The sequence below is a fragment of the Myxine glutinosa genome, chromosome 2, assembly GCF_964187855.1.
Source record: "Myxine glutinosa chromosome 2, kmMyxGlut1.1, whole genome shotgun sequence".
NCBI classification, from domain to species: Eukaryota; Metazoa; Chordata; class Myxini; order Myxiniformes; family Myxinidae; genus Myxine; species Myxine glutinosa.
In genome coordinates, this window is record NC_136262.1 from 266,802,947 (window position 1) to 266,829,537 (window position 26,591).

Here is a 26,591-nt window from a genome sequence, read left to right on the forward strand (position 1 = left end):
CCAACGCTCGCACAACATACCAACGCTCTCACAACATACCAACCTCTCAACATATGAGCCTCTCACAGCATCTCACGACATACCAACACTCTCACAACATACCAACCTCTCAATATACGAGCCTCTCACGACATACCAACCTCTCACGACATACCAACCTCTCACAGCATACAAACCTCTCACAGCATACAAACCACTCACGACATATTAAACCACTCACGATGTATTAAACCTCTCACAACATGCAACATCTCACGACATAGCGAACTCTCACAACATAGCAACCTCTCATGACATGCAAACCTCACAACATGCAAACCTCTCGCAGCATACAAACCTCTCACAGCATACAAACCACTCACGACATATTAAACCACTCACGACGTATTAAACCTCTCACAACATGCAACATCTCACGACAGAGCAAACTCTCACAACATAGCAACCTCTCACGACATGCAAACCTCACAACATGCAAACCTCTCACAGCATACAAACCTCTCACAGCATACAAACCTCTCACAGCATACAAACCACTCACGACATATTAAATCTCTCACAACATGCAACATCTCACAACATGCAACATCTCACGACAAAGCAACCTCTCACGACATGCAAACCTCACAACATGCAAACCTCTCACAGCATACAAACCTCTCACAGCATACAAACCTCTCACAGCATACAAACCTCTCACAGCATACAAACCTCTCACAGCATACAAACCACTCACGACATATTAAACCACTCACGACGCATTAAACCTCTCACAACATGCAACATCTCACAACAGAGCAAACTCTCACAACACAGCAACCTCTCACGACATGCAAACCTCACAACATGCAAACCTCTCACAGCATACAAACCTCTCACAGCATACAAACCTCTCACAGCATACAAACCACTCATGACATATTAAATCTCTCACAACATGCAAACCTCTCACAACATGCAACATCTCACAACATGCAACATCTCACGACAAAGCAACCTCTCACGACATGCAAACCTCACAACATGCAAACCTCTCGCAGCATACAAACCTCTCACAGCATACAAACCTCTCACAGCATACAAACCTCTCACAGCATACAAACCTCTCACAGCATACAAACCTCTCACAGTATACAAACCTCTCACAGCATACAAACATCTCAAAGCATACAAACCTCTCACAGCATACAAACCTCTCACAGCATACAAACCTCTCACAGCATACAAACCTCTCACAGCATACAAACCTCTCACAGCATACAAACCTCTCACAGAATAAAAACCTCTCACAGCATACAAACCTCTTACGACATACCAACCTCTCACAGCATACAAACCTCTCACATCATACAAACCTCTCACAGCATACAAACCTCTCGCAGTATACAAACCTCTTACGACATACCAACCTCTCACGGCAAACAAACCTCTCAAAGCATACAAACCTCTCACAGAATACAAACCTCTCACAGCATACAAACCTCTCACAACATGCAAACCTCTCACAGCATACAAATCTCTCACAGCAAAGAAACCTCACAGTACACAAACCTCACAGTATACAAACCTCTCACAGCATACAAACCTCTCACAGCATACAAACCTCTCACAGTATACAAACCTCTCACGGCATCCAAACCTCTTACGACATACCAACCTCTCACAGCATACAAACCTCTCACAGTATACAAACCTCTCACAGTATACAAACCTCTCACAGCATACAAACCTCTCACAGTATAAAAACCTCTCACAGCATACAAACCTCACAGCATACAAACCTCTCACAGTATACAAACCTCTCACGGCATCCAAACCTCTTACGACATACCAACCTCTCACAGCATACAAACCTCTCACAGCATACAAACCTCTCACAGTATACAAACCTCTCATGGCATCCAAACCTCTTACGACATACCAACCTCTCACAGCATACAAACCTCTCACAGCATACAAACCTCTCACAGCACATAAACCTCTCACAGTACACAAACCTCTTACGACATACAAACCTCTCACGGCATACAAACCTCTCACAGCATACAAACCTCTCACAGCATACAAACCTCTCACAGTATACAAACCTCTCACAGCACACAAACCTCTTACGACATACAAACCTCTCACAGCATACAAACCTCTCACAGCACATAAACCTCTCACAGCATACAAACCTCTCACAGCATACAAACCTCTCACAGTACACAAACCTCTTACGACATACAAACCTCTCACGACATACCAACCTCTCACAGCATACAAACCTCTCACAGCATGCAAACCTCTCATGACATACAAACTTCTCACAGCATACAAACCTCTCATGACATACAAACCTCTCACAGCATACAAACCTCTCACAACATGCAAACCTCTCATGACATACAAACCTCTCACAACATGCAAACCTCTCATGACATACAAACCTCTCACAGCATACAAACCTCTCACAGCATACAAGCCTCTCATGACATACAAACCTCTCACAGCATACAAACCTCTCAGCATACAAACCTCTCATGACATACAAACCTCTCACAACATGCAAACCTCTCATGACATACAAACCTCTCACAACATGCAAACCTCTCATGACATACAAACCTCTCACAGCATACAAACCTCTCACAGCATACAAGCCTCTCATGACATACAAACCTCTCACAGCATACAAGCCTCTCATGACATACAAACCTCTCACAGCATACAAACCTCTCAGCATACAAACCTCTCACAGCATACAAACCTCTCACAGCATACAAACCTCTCACAGTATACAAACCTCTCACAGCACACATACAGTGCATTCAGAAAGTATTCAGACCCCTTAACTTTTTTCACATTTTGTTATGTTGCAGCCTTATGCTGAAATCGTTTAAATTCATTTTTTCCCTCCTCAATCTACGCTCAATACCCCATAATGACAAAGAGAAAACAGGATTTTAGAAAGTTTTGCAAATTTATTAAAAAGAAAAAACTGAAATGTCACATTGACATAAGTATTCATACCCTTTGCTACGACACTTGAAATTTAGCTCAGGTGCCTCCCATTTTTTCTTGATCATCTTTGAGATGTTTATACACTTTGATTGGAGTCCATCTGTGGTAAATTGATTAGACATGATTTGGAAAGGCACACACCTGTCTAGGTAAGGTCTCACAGCTGACAATGCATATCAGAGCAAAAACCAAGCCATGAGTTCGAAGGAACTGCCTGCGGAGCTCAGAGACTTGCAGACTTCCTCTCTGGTCGTAGTCAACGTGTGGCCCCTGAATGGATTTCTCTCATCTCCCCCTCCTGTTCTGGCTGGAGTTCCCCAAGGTAGTGTTCTGGGCCCTGTGCTATTTCTGGTCTTCATCAATGATCTCTCAATGGAGGAAATGTTGAGTTGGATCTTGGAGATGGCGTGAAGCTGGAAGGTGTGAAAACATTTTGTTACCTTGGAGACATGCTGAATGGAGAAGGTGGATCAGACTCGGCAACGGTTGCTGGAGTGAGATGTGCATGGAAGAAGTTTCGGGAACTGAGTGGCGTGCTGACGAGGAGGGGAGTGTCATTGAAGCTGATGGGAAAGGTGTATGCTGCATGTGTGAGAAGTGTTATGATTTATGGGAGTGAGACATGGGTCATGAATGTAGAGCAGCAACGAAGGCTGGAAAGGGTGGAAATGCGAATGGTTCGGTGGATGTGTGGAGTATCGTTGAGAGAGAGGAAGACAAATGATGAATTGCGGAAGATGATGGGAATAGAGCCTGTGATTGATGCTGTGAAGAGAAACAGGTTGAGATGGTTTGGTCATGTGTTGAGGAAGGATGAAAGTGACTGGTTGAAAAGAGTGATGGAAATGAATGTAGAAGGAAGTAGAGGACGGGGAAGACCGAGAAAGACTTGGCTAAAGATGGTCGAAGAAGAAATGCGGGCAAGGTGGTAAACAAGGGGAGATGCAGAAAATAGGGCAAAATGGAGAGGATTGTCATGGGGACCGCAAGGCTAACCCCCGCTCCAGCAGGGAAAATGGCCTTAAAATGCCTGTTGTTGTTGTTGTTGTATCAATGATCTCTCCGACTCTCTGGAAAATCCTCTCTATCTCTTTGCTGATGACTCCACTATCTGCCGCTCCACTATCTGCTGATTCCTCATCCCTCAGATCGGCAGTCTGCAGCCTCCTCACTCTCTGCAGACCTGGACAAAATCACAGACTGGGCAAACAAGTGGAACATGTCTTTCAATCCTGACAAATCTCACACTCTTATGATGTCTCTCCGAAAATATCGACTGGACAACCCTCCCATCTACTTTCTCAACAATCCTCTCCAAGAAGTTCTGTCACTCAAGCTTTTGGGTCTCACTATCTGCCATGATCTTTCCTGGGAAAACCACATTTCCAAGCTGGCCTCCAAAGCCAGTCGCTGACTGGGCATCCTCCGTCGTGCGAAGTCCTTCCTTGGCACACCTGAACTCCTCACCACATACAAGGCTTTCATCCGCAGCTCAATGGAAAACTGCTTTTCCCTCTGGGCCGGTGCTCCTGCCTCACACCTAGCTCGCCTGCACGCTGTTGAAACCAAAGCTTTCAGAATCATTGGAATCTCCTGCGATGAAGCTACCTCCGAGGGCCTTTCTCTCACTCACCGCAGGCAGGTTGGTGGTCTTTCTGTCTTCTACCGACTCCTCTCCGGCCTTGCTCCCCCAGCTCTCTCTGGGCTCTGTCCCCCAAATATTCCTACAGGTCGCACAAGATCTGCCTGCAACCCTCTTATGGTTAAACTGCCAAAATCTAGGCTCTCTGCTCACCTTCACTCTTTCATTCCCCTTTTCTCCCGCCTTTGGAACAAACTCCCACACTCCCTTCAATCCCACTCCTCCATCCAGGTCTCTAAAACAGCTGTTCACCACCATCTCTTATCTTCCCCCATCCAAAACCTTGATCTTTTCTACCGCCGCTAATTCACCCCAGATACACCTTTTTGAAATTCCAACTTCTTTCCTGGAAGTCCTTGCAGTGTTCATATGTTTTATACCTCTCCCACCTCCCCCCAATCCCTCTCCCTCCCACAGTTCTCTCGATGTCCCTGTTCTCAAATGTTGTGTTTGTGTCCTTCCCCCTCTCTTCCCATCTTGTGTTCCGCTCCCCCTATTTTGTGTTTTATGTGTCGGTTTCACTTTTTGTGTGATTAATGTTAGCTCTTTCACGAGCCTCGATCTTTTATTCAAAAAAAGAAAGAAAAAAAGCCAGGACTGTGTCGAGGCACAGATCTGGGGAAGCCTACAATAAAATGTCTGCTGTATTGAAGGTTCCCAAGAGCACAGTGGCCTCCATAATTCTTAAATGGAAGAAGTTTGGAACAACCAGGACTCTTCCTCGAGCCGGCCGCCCGGCCAAACTGAGCAATCGGATGAGAAGGGCCTTGGTAAGAGGTGACCAAGAACCCGATGGTCACTCTGGCTGAGCTCCAGAGATCCTGTGTGGAGATGGGAGAAACTTCCAGAAGGACAACCATCACTGAAACACTCCACCGATCTGGGCTTTATGGCAGAGTGGCCAGACGGAAGCCTCTCCTCAGTGAAAGACACACGAAAGCCCGCTTGGAGTTTGAAAAAAAGCACCTGAAGGATTCTCAGACTGTGAGAAACAAGATTCTGTGGGCTTTCACTAAACTTGCCTTTCATGGTACGGTGGTACGTACTGCTTTGTCCTCATCGTTGAATCTCCCAGCCGGTACTTACTGATGACCAAAACTCATTTGGCACGTGTTCTCACCCAGAAAGAAACTCGGATTGTCCTTATTCCTTGAACTCTCAATGTACTTTGTTCCCTGCCTTGGGATGAGAGTTTTCAAAGACCCAATGTTTTCTTCATGTGCAGCTGATGTTCCTCTTGGTTTGTTCTGCAAACGTGACGGATTTCTCTTTGCACTTTACGAATACAACGTCCACCCTATTCTTTGTGGAATTCAACAGCCATCCTATTACTGCCACTTTGACCCAATGGAGCTGTCACAACATTGGTGGTGCACCGTTGCTGTTTCTCCGAATGTTTTTCGAATCATTGAGAATGTGTTTGAAGCAATTTCCCTTCCCTCGGCTGCAATCATTGCGCAACGAAACAGGCCACGATCAGCAGATATGGTGGTGACCTCATCAGCAGATATGGTGGTGACCTCATCAGCAGATATGGTGGTGACCTCATCAGCAGATATGGTGGTGACCTCATCAGCAGATATGGTGGTGACCTCATCAGCAGATATGGTGGTGACCTCATCAGCAGATATGGTGGTGACCTCATCAGCAGATATGGTGGTGACCTCATCAGCAGATATGGTGGTGACCTCATCAGCAGATATGGTGGTGACCTCATCAGAAGATATGGTGGTGACCTCATCAGCAGATATGGTGGTGACCTCATCAGCAGATATGGTGGTGACCTCATCAGCAGATATGGTGGTGACCTCATCAGCAGATATGGTGGTGACCTCATCAGCAGATATGGTGGTGACCTCATCAGCAGATATGGTGGTGACCTCATCAACAGATATGGTGGTGACCTCATCAGCAGATATGGTGGTGACCTCATCAGCAGATATGGTGGTGACCTCATCAGCAGATATGGTGGTGACCTCATCAGCAGATATGGTGGTGACCTCATCAGCAGTCCTTACTTGTTTTTTTTCTGTACTGTGGTGGAAAGTCTCTTGACCTTTTAATGTGATAATGGGTCCGAGGGCTTCACCTCATTTGTGTTGAGCCTTTGTTCATCTGCTCAACGCAAACATATTGGCAAAGAACAATTAGCTGGACACCTCTGACATGGGTCCATAAACATACATGCATTTTTACCTTCACCACCAAAGGTCTACCGAGGTTATGTTTTCACCCCTGTCTGTCTGTGAGCAGCATATCTCAAAACGTTATCGACAGATTCGGACAAAACTTGGACAGGTTGGGTGTATGACAAGGACGAATTCATTAGATTTTGAGTGAGGTGCGGATGCAGATCCGGCCTAGAAGCAAAACGTAAACTGTTCAGCAACGAGGCAAAGCACCGAACTGACAGAGGGGCAGGGGAGCCATATTTGGAAGGTAACGAATGGACAGAAAAAGAGGAGAGAGGAGTGAAGAAACTCAGTAACCTGCAAGAGGGGTGCGGGAGATGGGGTTAATGGGGGTAGAAATAATCATGGGTAAAGGTGTGATATGACAAGAGGTGGTGCTGCACCACCTGCTTGTAGACTTGGAGGGAAGAGTTGTTTAAATTTGAGTTAGATCGGTACCTAGAGGCAACGGGGATAAGTGAGTACATGGATATTGGCAGGTAGCTGAGGTATGGATCTGTGATTGTATACTTGTGTGGTGATTGTGACGTATTTGAGGGTGTCTCGTCGAAAGGTGCATGCTATCCATGTTTGTCATTCATCACCCTGCAACCTTTTTTTGTCTCCCCACCCCAACTTGTTTAAGCAATTTTATTTGTATATATAAAATACCCTGGCGATGCCCTACCTGCCCGACTCGTCTCATCCTCGCTCCTCGCTCGCTCACCGACACCGTTCCCCCCTCTCACACAAGGAGTTAATACACTGATAGATTTGATGAACTAGAAACACGCGCTCCCTTAAGGAGCATTGGCAAGTCGTCGTCGTCGCCCTGGCAGGGAGGGGGATCTTGGTTTTCTTTGTTTCCATGACCTGACTCGGGGTATGAATGAATATATGCAAAATTTGGTGGAGATCGGGCCAAGCATGTTTTCTTCTACGATTTTCAGATGTACATACACACACACACACACACACACACATACATACAAACATACAGATAATCGCTTTCTTTAATATAGTAAGGTTAATGTAGTGTTGATGTAGCACAGGCATGTTGGGCCAAATGGCCTCTTCCTTCGTCAGGGTACCATGTGTATGTAATGGGGCCAATCCTTTGCCAAATTGATCAGTGATAGAGTTCCTGCGTCATCACTACCATTGGTGCAGATTGGATTTGTCATCAATTCAGACTCGAACACTGCAAACACCGTGTTGACAACGTCGTTTTCTACCTGCATTTCATATGTCATCCTCTATTTCCATTGCATACGTTGATCTCTCCCTGCATTTCACACGTCGTTCTCTCCCTGCATTTCATACGTCGTTCTCTCCCTGCATTTCATATGTCATCCTCTATTTCCATTGCATACGTTGATCTCTCCCTGCATTTCACACGTCGTTCTCTCCCTGCATTTCATACGTCGTTCTCTACCTGCATTTCATACCTTGTTCTCTACCTGCATTTCATACGTCATTCTCTACCTGCATTTCATACGTCGTTCTCTACCTGCATTTCATACCTTGTTCTCTACCTGCATTTCATACGTCATTCTCTACCTGCATTTCATACGTCGTTCTCTACCTGCATTTCATACCTTGTTCTCTACCTGCATTTCATACGTCATTCTCTACCTGCATTTCATACCTTGTTCTCTACCTGCATTTCATACGTCATTCTCTACCTGCATTTCATGCGTAGTTCTCTCCCGGCATTTCATACATCGTTCTCTACCTGCATTTCATACGTCGTTCTCTACCTGCATTTCATATGTCATCCTCTATTTGCATTTCATATGTTGTTCTCTCCCTGCATTTCATACGTCATTCTCTACCTGCATTTCATACGTCATTCTCTACCTGCATTTCATACATCGTTCCCTACCTGCATTTCATACATCGTTCCCTACCTGCATTTCATACATCGTTCTCTACCTGCATTTCTTACGTCATTCTCTACCTGCATTTCATACATCGTTCTCGACCTGCATTTCATACGTCATTCTCTACGTGCATTTCATACATTGTTCCCTACCTGCATTTCATACGTCGTTCTCTACCTGCATTTCTTACATCGTTCCCTTCCTGCATTTCATACATCGTTCCCTACCTGCATTTCATACATCGTTCCCTACCTGCATTTCATACATCGTTCCCTACCTGCATTTCATACATCGTTCTCTACCTGCATTTCTTACGTCATTCTCTACCTGCATTTCATACGTCATTCTCTACCTGCATTTCATACGTCGTTCTATACCTGCATTTCATACATCGTTCCCTACCTGCATGTAATACGTCATTCTCTACCTGCATTTCATACGTCGTTCTCTACCTGCATTTCATACATCGTTCTCGACCTGCATTTCATACGTTGTTCTCTCCCTGCATTTTATACAATACATCGTTCCCTACCTGCATTTCATGCGTCATTCCCTACCTGCATTTCATACGTCGTTCTCTACCTGCATTTCATACATCGTTCCCTACCTGCATTTTATACGTCGTTCTCTACCTGCATTTCATACGTCGTTCTCCACCTGCATTTCATACATCGTTCTCTACCTGCATTTCATACGTCGTTCTCTACCTGCATTTCATACATCGTTCCATACCTGCATTTCATACATCGTTCTCTACCTGCATTTCATACATCGTTCTCTACCTGCATTTCATACATTGTTCTCTACCTGCATTTCTGACGTCATTCTCCACCTGCATTTCATACATCCTTCTCTCCCTGCATTTCATACGTCATTCTCTACCTGCATTTCATACGTCGTTCTCTCCCTGCATTTCATACGTCTTTCTCTACCTGCATTTCATACGTTGTTCTCTCCCTGCATTTCATACGTCATTCTCTACCTGCATTTCATACATCGTTCTCTAACTGCATTTCATACATCGTTCTCTACCTGCATTTCATACATTGTTCTCTACCTGCATTTCTGACGTCATTCTCCACCTGCATTTCATACATCGTTCTCTCCCTGCATTCCATACGTCATTCTCTACCTGCATTTCATACGTCATTCTCTATCTGCATTTCATACATCGTTCCCTACCTGCATTTTATACATTGTTCTCTACCTGCATTTCATGCATCGTTCTCTACCTGCATTTCTTACGTCATTCTCTACCTGCATTTCATACGTCGTTCTCTAACTGCATTTCATATGTCATCCTCTATTTGCATTGCATACGTTGATCTCTCTCTGCATTTCAGACGTCGTTCTCTACCTGCATTTCATACGTCGTTCTCTACCTGCATTTCATACCTTGTTCTCTACCTGCATTTCATACGTCATTCTCCACATGCATTTCTTACATCGTTCCCTTCCTGCATTTCATACGTCGTTCTCTACCTGCATTTCATACATCGTTCCCTACCTGCATTTCATACATCGTTCCCTACCTGCATTTCATACATCGTTCTCTTCCTGCATTTCTGACGTCATTCTCTACCTGCATTTCATACGTCGTTCTCTACCTGCATTTCATACCTTGTTCTCTACCTGCATTTCATACGTCATTCTCCACCTGCATTTCTTACATCGTTCCCTTCCTGCATTTCATACGTCGTTCTCTACCTGCATTTCATACATCGTTCCCTACCTGCATTTCATACATCGTTCCCTACCTGCATTTCATACATCGTTCTCTTCCTGCATTTCTGACGTCATTCTCTACCTGCATTTCATACGTCATTCTCTACCTGCATTTCATACGTCGTTCTATACCTGCATTTCATACATCGTTCCCTACCTGCATGTCATACGTCGTTCTCTACCTGCATTTCTTACATCGTTCCCTACCTGCATTTCATACGTCGTTCTCTACCTGCATTTCATACATCGTTCTCTACTGCATTTCATACATCGTTCTCTACCTGCATTCCATACATTGTTCTCTACCTGCATTTCTGACGTCATTCTCCACCTGCATTTCATACATTCTTCTCTCCCTGCATTTCATACGTCATTCTCTCCCTGCATTTCATACGTCATTCTCTACCTGCATTTCATACATCGTTCCCTACCTGCATTTAATACGTTGTTCTCTCCCTGCATTTCATACATCGTTCTCTACCTGCATTTCATACGTCATTCTCTACCTGCATTTGATACGTCATTCTCTACCTGTATGGTGCTGCTCCCGTTTGTGTGTGTCCACCTGGTCAGAGTCAGCTCTGTACATCTCTTGGTGTCATATTGAAGTATTCAAATCTGAAACGGTGGGCCGAGCCATTTCAGGTTCATAACATCGTTATTATTTTGGTCGTTTTGAAAATTCAAGAAGAAAAGCTGAACTTACAGACACACAGGTCGCCACAAGGCCTAAATGTGACCTTGACCTAATGACCTCAAACTCTGATAGACATGCGTGTGTGCACATGCTATGTTTGGTTAAAACCCTCCTACAGAACTTGGCTCAAGTGGAAACATTCACTACAGAGACGGACAAACTGTCGTGCCAGCTGCCACGTCGTGCCAGCTGCTTGGCAAGGCCGTAATACTCCATATGCAAATGAAATTACTCGGAGGCATCATTTGCGTGATACAATAATCTTTTCTCGTCGCATTGCTCCCATATTTACTAAAACTGAAGCAATGATTATAAAGATAATAGTCAATTATAGATGCACACCCCTTACACCATTTCCATGATGTTCAGCCAGGCCTCATCACGAACACGGACATGTAAGAGCCACTGGCACCACAATCCGACATAACATCCGCCGTCAAAATTACCGGGTGGGATTGGGGGGGCGAGGGTTATCCAAGCAGCATGTGTAGTTAGACATTGTCCAAGCTGTGTGTTGTGCAAACCCCTTTATTAGAAGGCCGGTACAACTATGAAGAAGCAGTGATGTGAATGGAGTCCATTTGTGTCGCGGAGGAGTGAATTTTTTTCCTGTGTTTGAATCGAGAGGTTGTGATGAAAGGGTAACAAGTTTATTACGTCTTGTGCATGAGCATGGTGATTGTGTTTGGTATTTACACCACATGACTGTTTTATTGAGAATGCAAAGCACGCCGTGGTTTTGTTTCCGTTCGACGTCCTGTTGGGTCTTCCGATGCCCCGAGTGATGTCGGGCCTTCACCACGGCGATGGAGAGCTTCCCTCTTTTCGTATGCTCTGATCGATGAACTGTATGAACAGAATGATCAAGGAATGAACACAAGGGTTTCATGACTTTATGACATCAATCGCCCCCGACACGTCACAGAAGAGTTCAGGGAGTCGTCGGGATGTCAGGCGAGCACCAGTACAGGTTGATCAAGTTTAAGAGTCGTCGGGATGTCAGGCGAGCACCAGTACAGGTTGATCAAGTTTAAGAGTCGTCGGGATGTCAGGCGAGCACCAGTACAGGTTGATCAAGTTTAAGAGTCGTCGGGATGTCAGGCGAGCACCAGTACAGGTTGATCAAGTTTAAGAGTCGTCGGGATGTCAGGCGAGCACCAGTACAGGTTGATCAAGTTTAAGAGTCGTCGGGATGTCAGGCGAGCACCAGTGCAGGTTGATCAAGTTTAAGAGTCGTCGGGATGTCAGGCGAGCACCAGTACAGGTTGATCAAGTTTAAGAGTCGTCGGGATGTCAGGCGAGCACCAGTACAGGTTGATCAAGTTTAAGAGTCGTCGGGATGTCAGGCGAGCACCAGTACAGGTTGATCAAGTTTAAGAGTCGTCGGGATGTCAGGCGAGCACCAGTACAGGTTGATCAAGTTTAAGAGTCGTCGGGATGTCAGGCGAGCACCAGTACAGGTTGATCAAGTTTAAGAGTCGTCGGGATGTCAGGCGAGCACCAGTACAGGTTGATCAAGTTTAAGAGTCGTCGGGATGTCAGGCGAGCACCAGTACAGGTTGATCAAGTTTAAGAGTCGTCGGGATGTCAGGCGAGCACCAGTACAGGTTGATCAAGTTTAAGAGTCGTCGGGATGTCAGGCGAGCACCAGTACAGGTTGATCAAGTTTAAGAGTCGTCGGGATGTCAGGCGAGCACCAGTACAGGTTGATCAAGTTTAAGAGTCGTCGGGATGTCAGGCGAGCACCAGTGCAGGTTGATCAAGTTTAAGAGAAGTTTTGCATTCCTCGACTGGGACCCAAACTTGATCAACTTGTAGTGCTTCCCTTCCATCCCGACGACTCCCTGAACTCTTTGGTTATGTGTCGGGGGCGATTGATGAAATAAGGTAACGTGCATTCCATCTCACAATTCATCCCTGTGTTCTCTTCCCTCTTGAGGTGATGGGTTTTGATCGTCTGCCAGATTGACGGTCGTGGTTGCAGGTGTGCCATGTGGTTTTCTAATCGACGGTGTCGGTCCCCATGGTTGAGTTTCAGATCATTCGGTTGATTGGAATTGTCCTGTTGCGAATGCCCTCTTTCTGACGGTATATCTTCCTCATTAGAACTCCATTACCTCTTCCCTCGGGTCACGTTGCTTGGATACCGAGGCCTCTATCTTCATGGCGGTGTCTGTTAATGATATTTGTGGTTATTGAAATCGGACACACGTGTGCTCAATTCTCACAAATGGAAAAAGGTGTTCCATGACTCTTAGGGAGGATGGTGTGCATTTCAAACTACAGCTCAAACATCGACTTAGACATTTCATTTGTGGCTTAGATCTGCTGAGCTGACCTCTTGGGCCAGAGGGAGGCAGTGCAGACTACATTTGCGCTAATGCCCATGGCCTCGTCGACTTCCATGCCACTGACCTTTTCCCCTTTTCCGTACCATCTGTTGTCTAACTGCAAGCGCCTGAGTGCCGCATTAAAATGGAGTGGGATTCTTGAGACTTTTATGAAACGGTGAGATTTTGGGTGAAGGGAATTTTATTTGTGTCTGCAAGACGTTTGTCCCTACCTGAATGTCGTTCCCTTAACGGTCTCGACGTTCTCTTGCAGAAATCCCCACTCCTGCTGCATTACCGGCCCAAGATGGAGCTCCTATAAGGTCCCGAAGCACATGGACACCGTGGACGTGGCCCGGCTGCCCGGCCGCCGTCGTGTGCCTCAGCTGTAGAGGGTGTTTGCCAAGCCGTAGTCGGGACGTGTCTGCGTGCTCGCCGGGCACTAGGCACCCGACCGCCTGCCGTCTCATGTAGTCGAGCAGCACAACTTTTGACCACAATTGCTGTTCCACATGAGTCGGTCGGACTGGCTGTATGTTTACGCGTACCTTCTTCGGGCTTCACCCAACAGCCAAAAATAGTCTCTGATCCCTCTTCCCTCTATTCGAAACCTAACCCTCCTTGGCCTTCCCCCCAGACGTTTCTTTATCCTCTTCGTCTTATCTTTGTCCATTTTCTCTTCACCCGACCCTTTCTCCTCATCGTCTTCCTGTGCCCCCCTCGCCCTTCACCCTTTGTATGATGCAAGTTGCACATTTGCAGTGGCCTGCATGCTGTATATCCGTGACAGCAATTATTTTTTAAAGCTGTGCCCTGCTCAGGACCAATCCTACCGCACATAGCGACCCCGTGTTACACCTCCACGAGCGTATTTTTACTCCACACACAGTCTTCTGCACTATAACAGCATTAACAAGAGGAAAACTACTTGAAAATGTGAAATTTCTAATTCACTTTGCAATGCTCTAATTATTTCTGTTACATTGTTTTCCACGTCATTCATAGTATTTTATTTGCAGACGGTTTCTTTTTCGCGTTCCTATCTTATCCTTGTCCTTACCTTCCTTCGCCTACTCGGTTTTCCGACTGACGGCACACGTGCGACCGGGTCATGGAAAAGACCGGTTGCGATGCAAGCAATTCCTCATGGACCACGGGGTGTTCACCTCGTTAGGGGGTCTTGTCATCCATTTCACCAGGAGCACCTTATTCTCTCCAATGAGGGATCTTTTCATTTTGTGCCGGAAAAGGTCGAAACTATCGCAGTCTGGACATTGGTGTTTTGTGTTATTATTTAGAAATAGTTTTGAACAAACTACTTTAAGTCTTCGTCACTTCCAAAAACAAGATTCCGTGGCTTTGCACTAATATTCAGTCCTCGGCCTTCAGTTAGAGATTTTGAACTTGTTAGGAAACATTGGTTTTACTCGGAGCTCTCTCTTTATTTTGAATTCTTATTTCCGTGTCAATTGTGTCGGACAGCTTTTTGTACATAGAAATTGAGATGAAATTGTAGGTGGGCATACCATGGAATTTCGAATTTTGTGCTTTCAATGGTGCTTTATTTTGTATTATTTTGTACATGGTGGGGGTACATAGTACAACAATTATTCCTGCGCGCAGACACCAAAAGCATCCAAAAAAAGGTTCACTCGGTTCACAAGGATGGATTTTTGAATCGTTTCTAAGTCGGAATACTGCGCATTTACACCCGAGTACACTAAGCGCGTTTGTCGCTATGTTCAAGAGCCCCTTCTCTGGTACGAGGAAGCGTCGATGGCCAGCTCTGTCTCCAACTTGCCATATCGTCGGTATGCCAACTTGTCCCACCCGATCCCGAATGCCACTGCGTCACAGCACCGGGTAGAACACCAGTATTCACTTTCCTGTAAACCGAACCTGGTTATTAAAGCCTGCTAGTGCTATCCTGCAGGTGTAGAGCGGTGTCGCGGTTGTCGTGCACGACGGCCACTCTTGCAGCCGAGCTGGCTACGTGAAGCGAGATGCTTCCTCTTCCTGCCCCCATGGAGTTGGCCCTCGTCCGTGTTCGTCTGTGAAACTAAGAGTCATCTGTTTGAAGGCCACGGTACATTCTCTGCCTTTGGATTGACCATAACCCCCCCTTAAAAGCCTTAAAGGAGCACATGCTATATTGTCTGTGTTACCTGGGTTTGCAGTGATCACGATAGCAGGTTTCGGTCGTCGTGCAAGGCCTGGTGCTGGGACGTGTGTCGTACGGGAGCCATACTCTTACTCATTGACTTTCAACATTGACCCGCCATCTTTATCAGGTTCCTTAACTTTTTTAACACCACATTTATTTGCTATTTCCCTTCTTCCTCCTCGTATATCTCTATTGTCCTCCTTATTCTAACATTTTTCTTCTTGATCTTTTCCATTCTTGTTCTTCCTTCCTCCATTTTAATCTAACTTTTCTCCTTGCATTAAGAACATTGCACTATTAATAATCTAGTGTCGTTTACAAAGTCACTACAAGTTCAATCTAGATCTTAAATGAACACTTAAAATCACTGTGTGTCTCCTTTACTTGATTAAAGGGAAGGGGAGTTGGGGGATCTACTTTCTGGAGGTACAATAAGTCCAACAACAAACATTTGTAGGCAAGCGTAATGCAATGGTTGAGCTGTGACTACTGAACTACAACCTCTTGGTCAATCCATCCATTTAACGGTTCGATACTGCAGACGGAATGAGTGCGGTGAAGGCAACAATGGGTGCACGAGAGGGTAACAAACTGAAATGCAATAATATGCTGCACCGGAGCCACGTTCCCTGCTCACTGGCGCCCCACTCTCCGGAGCCCCAATCCCTGGAGCCCCACACCTCTCCCTTCTCACTGGAGCACCACTCCTTTCCCTGCTCCCTGTAGCCCCACACACCAGAGCCCTGCTCACCCTAGCCCCCACTCTCCGGAGTCCTGATCCCTGGAGCCCCCCTCCTCTCTCTTATCTCTGGAACACTGCTCCCTGGAGCCCTACTCAGCAGAGCCCTGCTCGCCCTAGCCCCAACTTTCCAGAGCGCTGATCCCTGGAGCCCGACTCCTCTACCTTATCACTGGAACACTGATCCCTGAAGCCCTACTCACCAGAGCCCCGCTCACCCTATCCCCCACGCACCGGAGCCCCACTTGCCACACACTGGGTTTGTTTCAATTCGCACACGAAGCACACCTTCTGTTGTTTTTGCGAATTTTGTACATAGTTTGTGAACAAGGCTGAATCTTTTATTCAGGTTATAATAATCGGTTGTGGAAGTTTGCAGTGTTTTTATTTTTTTAATTTTGACCATTGAACATTGCTTTGTATCTGATGGACTTTTATGGGCCTATTTCATGATTTTCCTAAAGCTCGAGCGTGGGCAGAGAATAATCGATTGTAATGATATGTATATATTTTATTTATGCTGTACAGCACAGAATTTTAATGACTCATTTTGGTGAGATATTGAAGAAATACAGTATTGTGAGAAATGGAAAATATTATTTTTTATCTTTTGCAAAGCAAGGCTCGTACACGTAGTCGCCTCGTTGTGGTGGTCGCAGGGGCGCATTCCGCATCCATCACCCACAGCGGTGCCCCTCATCCATCGCCCGCTGCCGTACCCTGCCTCCATCACCCGCTGCCGAGCCCCGCCTCCATCACCCGCTGCCGTGCCCCGCCTCCATCACCCGTTGCCGTGCCCCGCCTCCATGCCCCTCATCCATCACCCGCTGCCGTGCCCCGCATCCATCACCCACAGCGGTGCCCCTCATCCATCGCCCGCTGCCGTGCCCCGCCTCCATCACCTGCTGCCGTGCCCTGCCTCCATCACCCGCTGCGATGCCACACGTCCATCGCCCACTGCCGTGCCCCGCCTCCATCACCCGCTGCGATGCCACACGTCCATCGCCCACTGCCGTGCCCCGCGTCCATCGCCCGCTGCCGTGCCCCGCCTCCATCACCCACAGCGGTGCCCCTCATCCATCGCCCGCTGCTGTGCCCCGCCTCCATCACCCACAGCGGTGCCCCTCATCCATCGCCCGCTGCCGTGCCCCGCCTCCATCACCTGCTGCCGTGCCCTGCCTCCATCACCCGCTGCGATGCCACACGTCCATCGCCCACTGCCGTGCCCCGCCTCCATCACCCGCTGCGATGCCACACGTCCATCGCCCACTGCCGTGCCCCGCGTCCATCGCCCGCTGCCGTGCCCCGCCTCCATCACCCACAGCGGTGCCCCTCATCCATCGCCCGCTGCTGTGCCCCGCCTCCATCACCCACAGCGGTGCCCCTCATCCATCGCCCGCTGCTGTGCCCCGCCTCCATCATCCGCTGCAGTGCCACGCGTCCATCACCCACTGCGGTGCCCCGCGTCCATCGCCCGCTGCCATGCCCCGCCTCCATCACCCACAGCGGTGCCCCTCATCCATCGCCCGCTGCTGTGCCCCGCCTCCATCATCCGCTGCCGTGCCCCGCGTCCATCGCCCGCTGCGGTGCCCCGCGTCCATCGCCCGCTGCGGTGCCCCGCGTCCATCGCCCGCTGCGGTGCCCCGCGTCCATCGCCCGCTGCGGTGCCCCGCGTCCATCGCCCGCTGCGGTGCCCTGGTCCTCCGCGCACAGGTCTCGCTACAAACGAGACAGTCCGTGCACGTCGGGGTCATTCCCTTAGGTCCTCTTGACAAACGTCCCCTCGTTTCGTCGCAGTTTAGAGCATTATGCGCACACACCGTTTGCTTCGCACCATGTATCCTCACCTGCCAGGTACACACACCTGCCGAAGTTGCCGATGAGACGTGTCTCTCCTCGAGTACCTTTTGTTCCATCTAGTCACATGAGCTACCTGAAAATTGTGAAACACTTATTACTAACGAAGTCCTCAAACCACTTGTGTTAATTATCCAATCCAAAAATATCACGACAATTATAAATGTTCTCCCATGGAAGATCAATTTACACTTTAGTATTTGACGACGGAGCTTCGTTTAGTGATTCTCCTTCTTGATGATCTCGTGCTTGCCAACTCCCCTCCGATCGCCATTTTGATTCATTGCTCGCGTTTCCATCAGCAGTGATGTGACTGATCATCAATATTACACGAACGCAAACCTTGCATCCTGACTCTGTTACAACAACCAACGTTGATCTCATAAAAATTTTGCTTGGAATTTTTTTTCAAATCAGAAACACTTGGGATGGGAGAGCGATGTACTGCACATTTGTGCTCGTCCTTTGCGCATTTTCTTTTCTACATCTTTATGTTGAATTTTTTTTTATTAAAATTGAATAGTTGACCCTTGTGCCTGTTTTTATGATTTTTGTGCTGTTTGGGATCAGCATGTGCATCATAGCAATGCGTCCCCAAGCCCTAAAAGGGCACACACACACACACACACACACACACACACACACACACACACACACACACACACATACACACACACACATACACACACACACACATACACATACACATACACATACACACACACACACACATACACATACACATACACATACACACACACACACAAGGTATCTAAGATGTCTGTGTGCCTTTGCTGTTTGTTGGGTATTTCGATGAGTGTGTGATCAGTCTCTGTGGGTTCGAATCTTATGGAAACATCTCCTGGAGATCAACCCTTTTGGGTGGTGAGTGCCTGGTCATGCCCTGTAAAATATCTCACTCTCTTGCTGCCTTTCCCATTCTCTCTTTCCCTTTCCCTTTACCTTGCCAGGGATGTTGGCTAGAGCACTGGCACACAGTGGCCTACTGTGGGACCTTTAACACCCACCAGCGACTATAGCTCAAATCTACCATTACCCCATCCAGACGTAGTGAACATCTGGGTTAAGTAAATGCTTAACTTCTGTCTGTAACCTGGTGTTCGCTTAATGGATAAGGTGATTTGCTTCATATCTAAGGGTCTTCATTTTGAACCCCTGTCGTGTCGTTGAAATAACACCAGGTGGGTTGACTCCGCCTGTCATCCTTCTGGGGTGAGCAAAATGAGTACCAGATGATTGAAAAACAGGGGGCACTGCATCAGAGGCACAGCTGCGCTCCCAGCAGTGATGTAACCAGCAGCCATAGGCCGATAAGAAACGAGAAGAAAAAGACGTAACATGTCATGGCCCCTGTGGTTTTAGTAATTTTGCTGTACAGAGTTGAAGGCAAAAGCAAAAATGTTAAATTAAAGGCAAAAAGTTAAATACAAAGCAAAATCTTCTGCATATGTTTACTCTCATGTATCGTTTTTGTGCAAAGTTTGAACAAAATCGGGCCATGTTCAATAAATGGTTGGGGACACATTTAAATAACAAAATGGCCGCCAGTCAGCCATCTTGGATCTGATCTGGAAAGAAAATTACGTGCAAATGTAACCCGCCATTCATTATTATCTGTGTATTATGTTTGAACAACATCGGTAAATACATGTCCAAGAAATGGTTGAGGACGTGTTCAACAGTGGGTTTTCTTACAACTAAAATGGCCGCCAGTCGGCCATATTTGATCGCATCACGAAACAAAATGATTTTCATATGAATACCGTCATGTGTTGTCTTTGTGCCAAGTATGAACACAATCGGTCCATACGTCTCCGAGATATGTTTGCGGACGGACGGACGAGACCCGATCCATAAGCTCCATTTTTGGACCAGGTCCAACAGGGGATTATGATGACGTGTTTGTCTGTCCACGATCGTCACTTTATGATCGAGAAATCCTGATTTCAATTGAATTTTATATTTTGAACACAAATCCGGAAACAAATGTGTCGTAATTTTCATTCTTTTTTTAAACACATGGGATAAGGCTCATAATAGAGCTCACACACACACATGCGTGGACACACACACACACACACACACACAAACACACAGAAACACACACACACACACACGGACACTGACACACACGCACACACACACACACGCGCGCAATGACACACACACACAAAATAACACACACACACCAACACACACACACGGACACACACGCACAGACACATGGACTCACACACACACACACGGACACACACGCACAGACACATGGACTCACACACACACACACACCAACACACACACGGACACACACCTACACAATGACACACACAATGACACACACACACACACAATGACACACACACACACACACACACAATGACACACACACACACACACACACACACACAATGACACACACACAATGACACACACACACCAACACACACAATAACACATATACAATGACACACACACATGGGCACACCCACGAGAAAAACACTTAAACAGCCACTGAGCTTGGGGAAAGTGCCGTCATTAACGTCGCTTCCTGGGATACTCTGGGTACCAGTGACATCATAACAATGGCATCGCTTTTCTCATCGCACTCAGTGGGGCATTTCCTCAGGAGGAGTTTACTCCTCCCCATGGATGCCAACCAATGGGCTGGGGATTGTCCATGATCTATCCTTTTCAAGCAAGGAAGCAGCATGTACCATTTTTTAACTCTTTGGTATGACTTGAAGACTTGTTATGAAAAAAAAAAATCTTGGGGATGTTTCAACATGATATCTCAGTGATTTCTCAATATGAAATTCGTGACATGTGAAAGATTAAATCTCTGGTTTATTCACATTATATCTCAGTGATGGCTCAAAATGAAATATGATTTATTGATATGAAATATGATTTCTTGATATGAAATCTCATTGATGTTTCTATTAAATCTACAATTTCTTCATCTTAAATTACAGTGATGTCCTTAAACGAAATCTCAGTAATTTCTCAATAACAACTCCCAAAATGTCTCAACACCAAGTCTCAGATTTCTCAACACCAAGTCTCAGATTTCTCAACACCAAGTCTCAGATTTCTCAACACCAAGTCTCAGATTTCTCAACACCAAGTCTCAGATTTCTCCACACCAAGTCTCAGATTTCTCAACACCAAGTCTCAGATTTCTCAACACCAAGTCTCAGATTTCTCAACACCAAGTCTCAGATTTCTCAACACCAAGTCTCAGATTTCTCAACACCAAGTCTCAGATTTCTCAACACCAAGTCTCAGATTTCTCAACACCAAGTCTCAGATTTCTCAACACCAAGTCTCAGATTTCTCAACACCAAGTCTCAGATTTCTCAACACCAAGTCTCAGATTTCTCAACACCAAGTCTCAGATTTCTCAACACCAAGTCTCAGATTTCTCAACACCAAGTCTCAGATTTCTCAACACCAAGTCTCAGATTTCTCAACACCAAGTCTCAGATTTCTCAACACCAAGTCTCAGATTTCTCAACACCAAGTCTCAGATTTCTCAACACCAAGTCTCAGATTTCTCAACACCAAGTCTCAGATTTCTCAACACCAAGTCTCAGATTTCTCAACACCAAGTCTCAGATTTCTCCACACCAGGTCTCAGATTTCTCCACACCAGGTCTCAGATTTCTCCACACCAAGTCTCAGATTTCTCAACACCAAGTCTCAGATTTCTCAACACCAAGTCTCAGATTTCTCCACACCAGTTCTCAGATTTCTCCACACCAGGTCTCAGATTTCTCAACACCAAGTCTCAGATTTCTCCACACCAGGTCTCAGATTTCTCCACACCAGGTCTCAGATTTCTCCACACCAGGTCTCAGATTTCTCAACACCAAGTCTCAGATTTCTCCACACCAAGTCTCAGATTTCTCAACACCAGGTCTCAGATTTCTCCACACCAGGTCTCAGATTTCTCCACACCAGGTCTCAGATTTCTCCACACCAAGTCTCATATTTCTCCACACCAGGTCTCAGATTTCTCAACACCAAGTCTCAGATTTCTCAACACCAAGTCTCAGATTTCTCAACACCAAGTCTCAGATTTCTCAACACCAAGTCTCAGATTTCTCAACACCAAGTCTCAGATTTCTCAACACCAAGTCTCAGATTTCTCAACACCAAGTCTCAGATTTCTCAACACCAAGTCTCAGATTTCTCAACACCAAGTCTCAGATTTCTCAACACCAAGTCTCAGATTTCTCAACACCAAGTCTCAGATTTCTCAACACCAAGTCTCAGATTTCTCAACACCAAGTCTCAGATTTCTCAACACCAAGTCTCAGATTTCTCAACACCAAGTCTCAGATTTCTCAACACCAAGTCTCAGATTTCTCAACACCAAGTCTCAGATTTCTCAACACCAAGTCTCAGATTTCTCAACACCAAGTAAGTCTCAGATTTCTCAACACCAAGTCTCAGATTTCTCAACACCAAGTCTCAGATTTCTCAACACCAAGTCTCAGATTTCTCAACACCAAGTCTCAGATTTCTCAACACCAAGTTTCAGATTTCTCAACACCAAGTCTGGGTGATGTCTCAACATCAAGTCTCAGATTTCTCAACACCAAGTCTCAGATTTCTCAACACCAAGTTTCAGATTTCTCAACACCAAGTTTCAGATTTCTCAACACCAAGTCTGGGTGATGTCTCAACATCAAGTCTCAGATTTCTCAGCACCAAGTCTCAGATTTCTCAACACCAAGTCTCAGATTTCTCAACATCAGGTCTGGGTGATGTCTCAATATTTCATCATCATGGTTTCTCAATAGTAAATAACAGTGATGACTCAAACTGGTCCCAGCTCATTTTCTCAATACCAGCTCTCAGTGATGTTTTAAGAGAAATTCTCAAGTGCTTTCTCAATATGATCTTTGTGACGTCTCAGTATGAAATCCCAATCATGTATCAATATATTAAATCAGCACAGCAGCCTCTCCTTCCCTGTCCTTCACTGTGTGAATCGTTCCAACCTAATCGATCTCTCAATCCAGGCTGCTGCCGCTAAACTGGACATCATCTATTTAACAGAATCCTTCCTCTCACAGGACATCCCTGATTAATGTGTCTCGCCCCAGTTATTGTCTTCTCTGCTTTTATAGGCCTGATCCACACACGGTCCAGAAGCAGAAATGCTATTTACATCAATAACTAAATTTACCACTCTCCGTGTACTGCTTTTACACCTTCCAAAGGGTGTAAAAGGGTTTTACACCTTTTACACCTTCATCAATGATCTCTCTGACTCTCTTGAAAATCCTCTCTATCTCTTTGCTGACGACTCTACTCTCTGTCGCTCCATTCCTCATCCCTCAGATCGGCAGTCTGCAGCCTCCTCACTCTCTGCAGACCTGGACAAAATCACAGACTGGGCAAACAAATGGAACATGTCTTTAAATCCTGATAAATCTCACACTCTTACGATGTCTCTCCGAAAAGACCGACTGGAAAACCCTCTTATCCACTTTCTGAATAATCCTCTCCAAGAAGTTCTGTCACTCAAGCTTTTGGGTCTCACTATTTGCCATGATCTTTCCTGGGAAAACCACATTTCAAATCTGGCCTCCAAAGCCAGTCGCCGACTGGGCATCCTCCGTCGTGCGAAGTCCTTCTTTGGCACACCTGAGCTCCTCACCATATACAAGGCTTTCATCCGCAGCTCTATGGAATACTGCTCTCCCCTCTGGTCTGGTGCTCCTGCCTCACACCTAGCTCGTCTTCACGCTGTTGAAACCAAAGCGTTCAGAATCATTGGAATCTCCCGCGATGAAGCTAACTCCAAGGGCCTTTCACTCACTCACCGCAGGCAGGTTGGTGGTCTTTCCGTCTTCTACCGTTGAAACCAAAGTTGAAACCTCTAAATCCTCTAAACCTCTAAACCTCTAACCTCTAAAACCTCTAAACCTCTAAACCACTCCTCTCTGGCCTTGCCCCCCCAGCTCTCTCTGGGCTCTGTCCCCCAAATATTCCTACAGGTCGCACAAGATCTGCCTGCAACCCTCTTATGGTTAAACTGCCAAAATCAAAACTTTCTGCTCACCTTCACTCCTTCATTCCTCTTTTCTCCCACCTCTGGAACAAACTCCCTCACTCTTCAATCCCACTCCACCCTCCAGGTCTTTAAAACAGCTGTTCACCACCATCTCTTATCCTCCCCCATCCAAAACCTTGATCTTTTCTACCCCCGCTAATTTCGGTCCCCTTGTGTTTTATACCTCTCCCCCTCCCCTCCCCCCCCTTCCCACGCCTCCTGCCCCCAAGCCCTCTCCCTCCCACACTTCTCCCTGCTCTCAAATGTTGTGGTTGTGTGCTTCCCCTTCTCTCCCCATCTTGTCCTCCGCTCCCTCTTTTTGTATATTTTGTTTGTCTGGTTGATTTGTTTGTGAAATAAATGTTAGCTCTTTCACGAGCCTCGATTCAGTATACAACAAAAAAAAAAAAAAGAAAAAAAAAAGTACCTCTGGTTACGACATCCCCTCCACTTCCACCTCTTGTTTGTCTGTGTGTTGTACTGTCCTCCCAAAAGTGATGACTCCAACAACGCCTCTCTCTCAGACAAAATGCACAAACTTTAACCACTCATCCCAACTCTCTCTTCCTCATATGAGGATATTTAAATTCTCTAATTGGTTGAGTGTTGGTACCTCTCTCACAGGCCATGACACTTCAACAAAGGACTTCTGTGACTCCATGGAACTGCCTCAATCAGTCAACTTTCCCCCCTGGATTTCTGTCAATGTCAAATCCTCCCTTCTGGATATGGTGATTACCAATTCCTTGTCAACGTCTCCTGCTCTTCCTCTACTCCGATTGGTTCATCTGATGTCGCAGTTGGGGTTATGGAGGGCTTGTTAGCTCTTATACAAGCCTCGACTAAGTATCCAAAAAAAATTCTGATCATGTGCTTGTAAATGTCAAAATCTCCGGCCATTCTGAGAGAACAGCCGCAGTGCCTGCTAATCTGGCAGGCATCGGTCTCTGCAGTATGCTCCCCTTGCATACTTTCGCTCTCTTCAAATGGCACCACGGCCGACTCTGCTCGTGACAAGGCCAAATGCCTCAATTCTGTGTTTGCTTCCAAATCTTGTGTCCCCAACCACTCATCTCATCCTTCCCTGTCATATAGACTAGACGGATTTATGGGAAGGGCCATGTATAAGCTTTTCGGTGCATTTTTGGGTAAAAGTTGGGAACCTCACTTTTTCACATAATTAGGGTATGCTGAATTCGATTAACCCGGTTCCCAAGCCGAATTTTGAGGTTGTTTTTTTTGAGATTTGAATAAACTGCTGAAGAACTTGGGCATTGGTGAACTCACAGAGGAGACAATCAAATCTGCAGAAGCGTTCGTGTGCAAAATATATAACGTGCACAGAACAACCTCTGTTGATTCAGCACGACATATGTTGTTCTCCAAGACTGGTAAACCAGAAGCAATGTCACCGACAAGTGATGCTCTTCATTTCCATTGATGCGAGTACACTATCAAGCCATGGTTTGGAGAAATGCTAATTGTGCCATACCTGACCTTCGTGCACCTGTGTAAATGGGATGGAAATGTGGTGATTCAGGACTAGAGCCTATTCTGATGTCACTGAGTCCAATCCCAGAAAGTTGCCTCGAGATGATTTGTTGTGCATGCCAGAAGCAATGCAAGACTCGACGCTGCAAACGTCGCTATTCAGAGTTGAGGTGCACATCAATGTGTGCCTGTCAGCAACAGAGTGATGATCAGACCCCTTGTATGAATTTGATGTAGTTTGGCAAAACAACATGTGTGACATTCCTGAATGTTTGTGCTTCATGGCCATGTATACTTCATTTTAGAATAAATGGTTGTATGAAACATTGTCTTATTAAAACCATTTCCCATTTTATAGTGTCCAATTTCAATATCAGTTTGAATGTCTCTTTCAATATGTCGCCAACCATACTATAGACTAGATGGATTTATGAAAAAAGGCCATGTATAAGCTTGTCGGTGCATTTTGGGGTAAAAGTTGTAAAGTTTAAGTAAAAGAGCTGCATGTATATACATGATATATAAATGCTTGTTCAAAGAAATTGTCCAAAAATGGCAATTTGGCGGCCATTTTGTTTATACTAATTAGAAGGTCAAAAACTCCAAATTCGGCTTGGGAACCGGGTTAATCGAATTCAGCATACCCTGAGTATGTTAAAAAGTGAGGTTCCCAACTTTTACCCAAAAATGCACCTAACATTCACATTTCTCAGAAATCCGTCTAGTCTAGTACCCAACTGCTCCTTGACTGTCTTTTGCACCTGAGAAGGTTCTTTCAACGCTCGACTCTGACTCTGTGAGTAG

General features: G+C 45.9%; 1 protein-coding gene across 6 annotated transcripts in view; it reads left to right on the forward strand.

Annotated features, from left to right (window-relative positions):
• Nucleotides 1-26,591, forward strand: part of PCGF3 (polycomb group ring finger 3) — a 166,688-nt gene that overhangs the window by 128,322 nt on the left and 11,775 nt on the right. For 2 of the 6 annotated variants that reach the window (XM_078772545.1, XM_078772546.1), the window contains one exon: nt 13,726-15,003. The exons of 2 other annotated variants lie outside the window; for them this stretch is intronic. In XM_078772545.1, the coding sequence (XP_078628671.1) occupies nt 13,726-13,773 (48 nt within the window). In that variant the 3' untranslated portion in view covers nt 13,774-15,003. Of the gene's footprint in view, nt 1-13,725; nt 15,004-19,182; nt 19,348-26,591 lie in introns of those variants that run through there. 2 more of the 6 variants (XM_068105720.2, XM_068105721.2) reach the window with 2 other exon arrangements.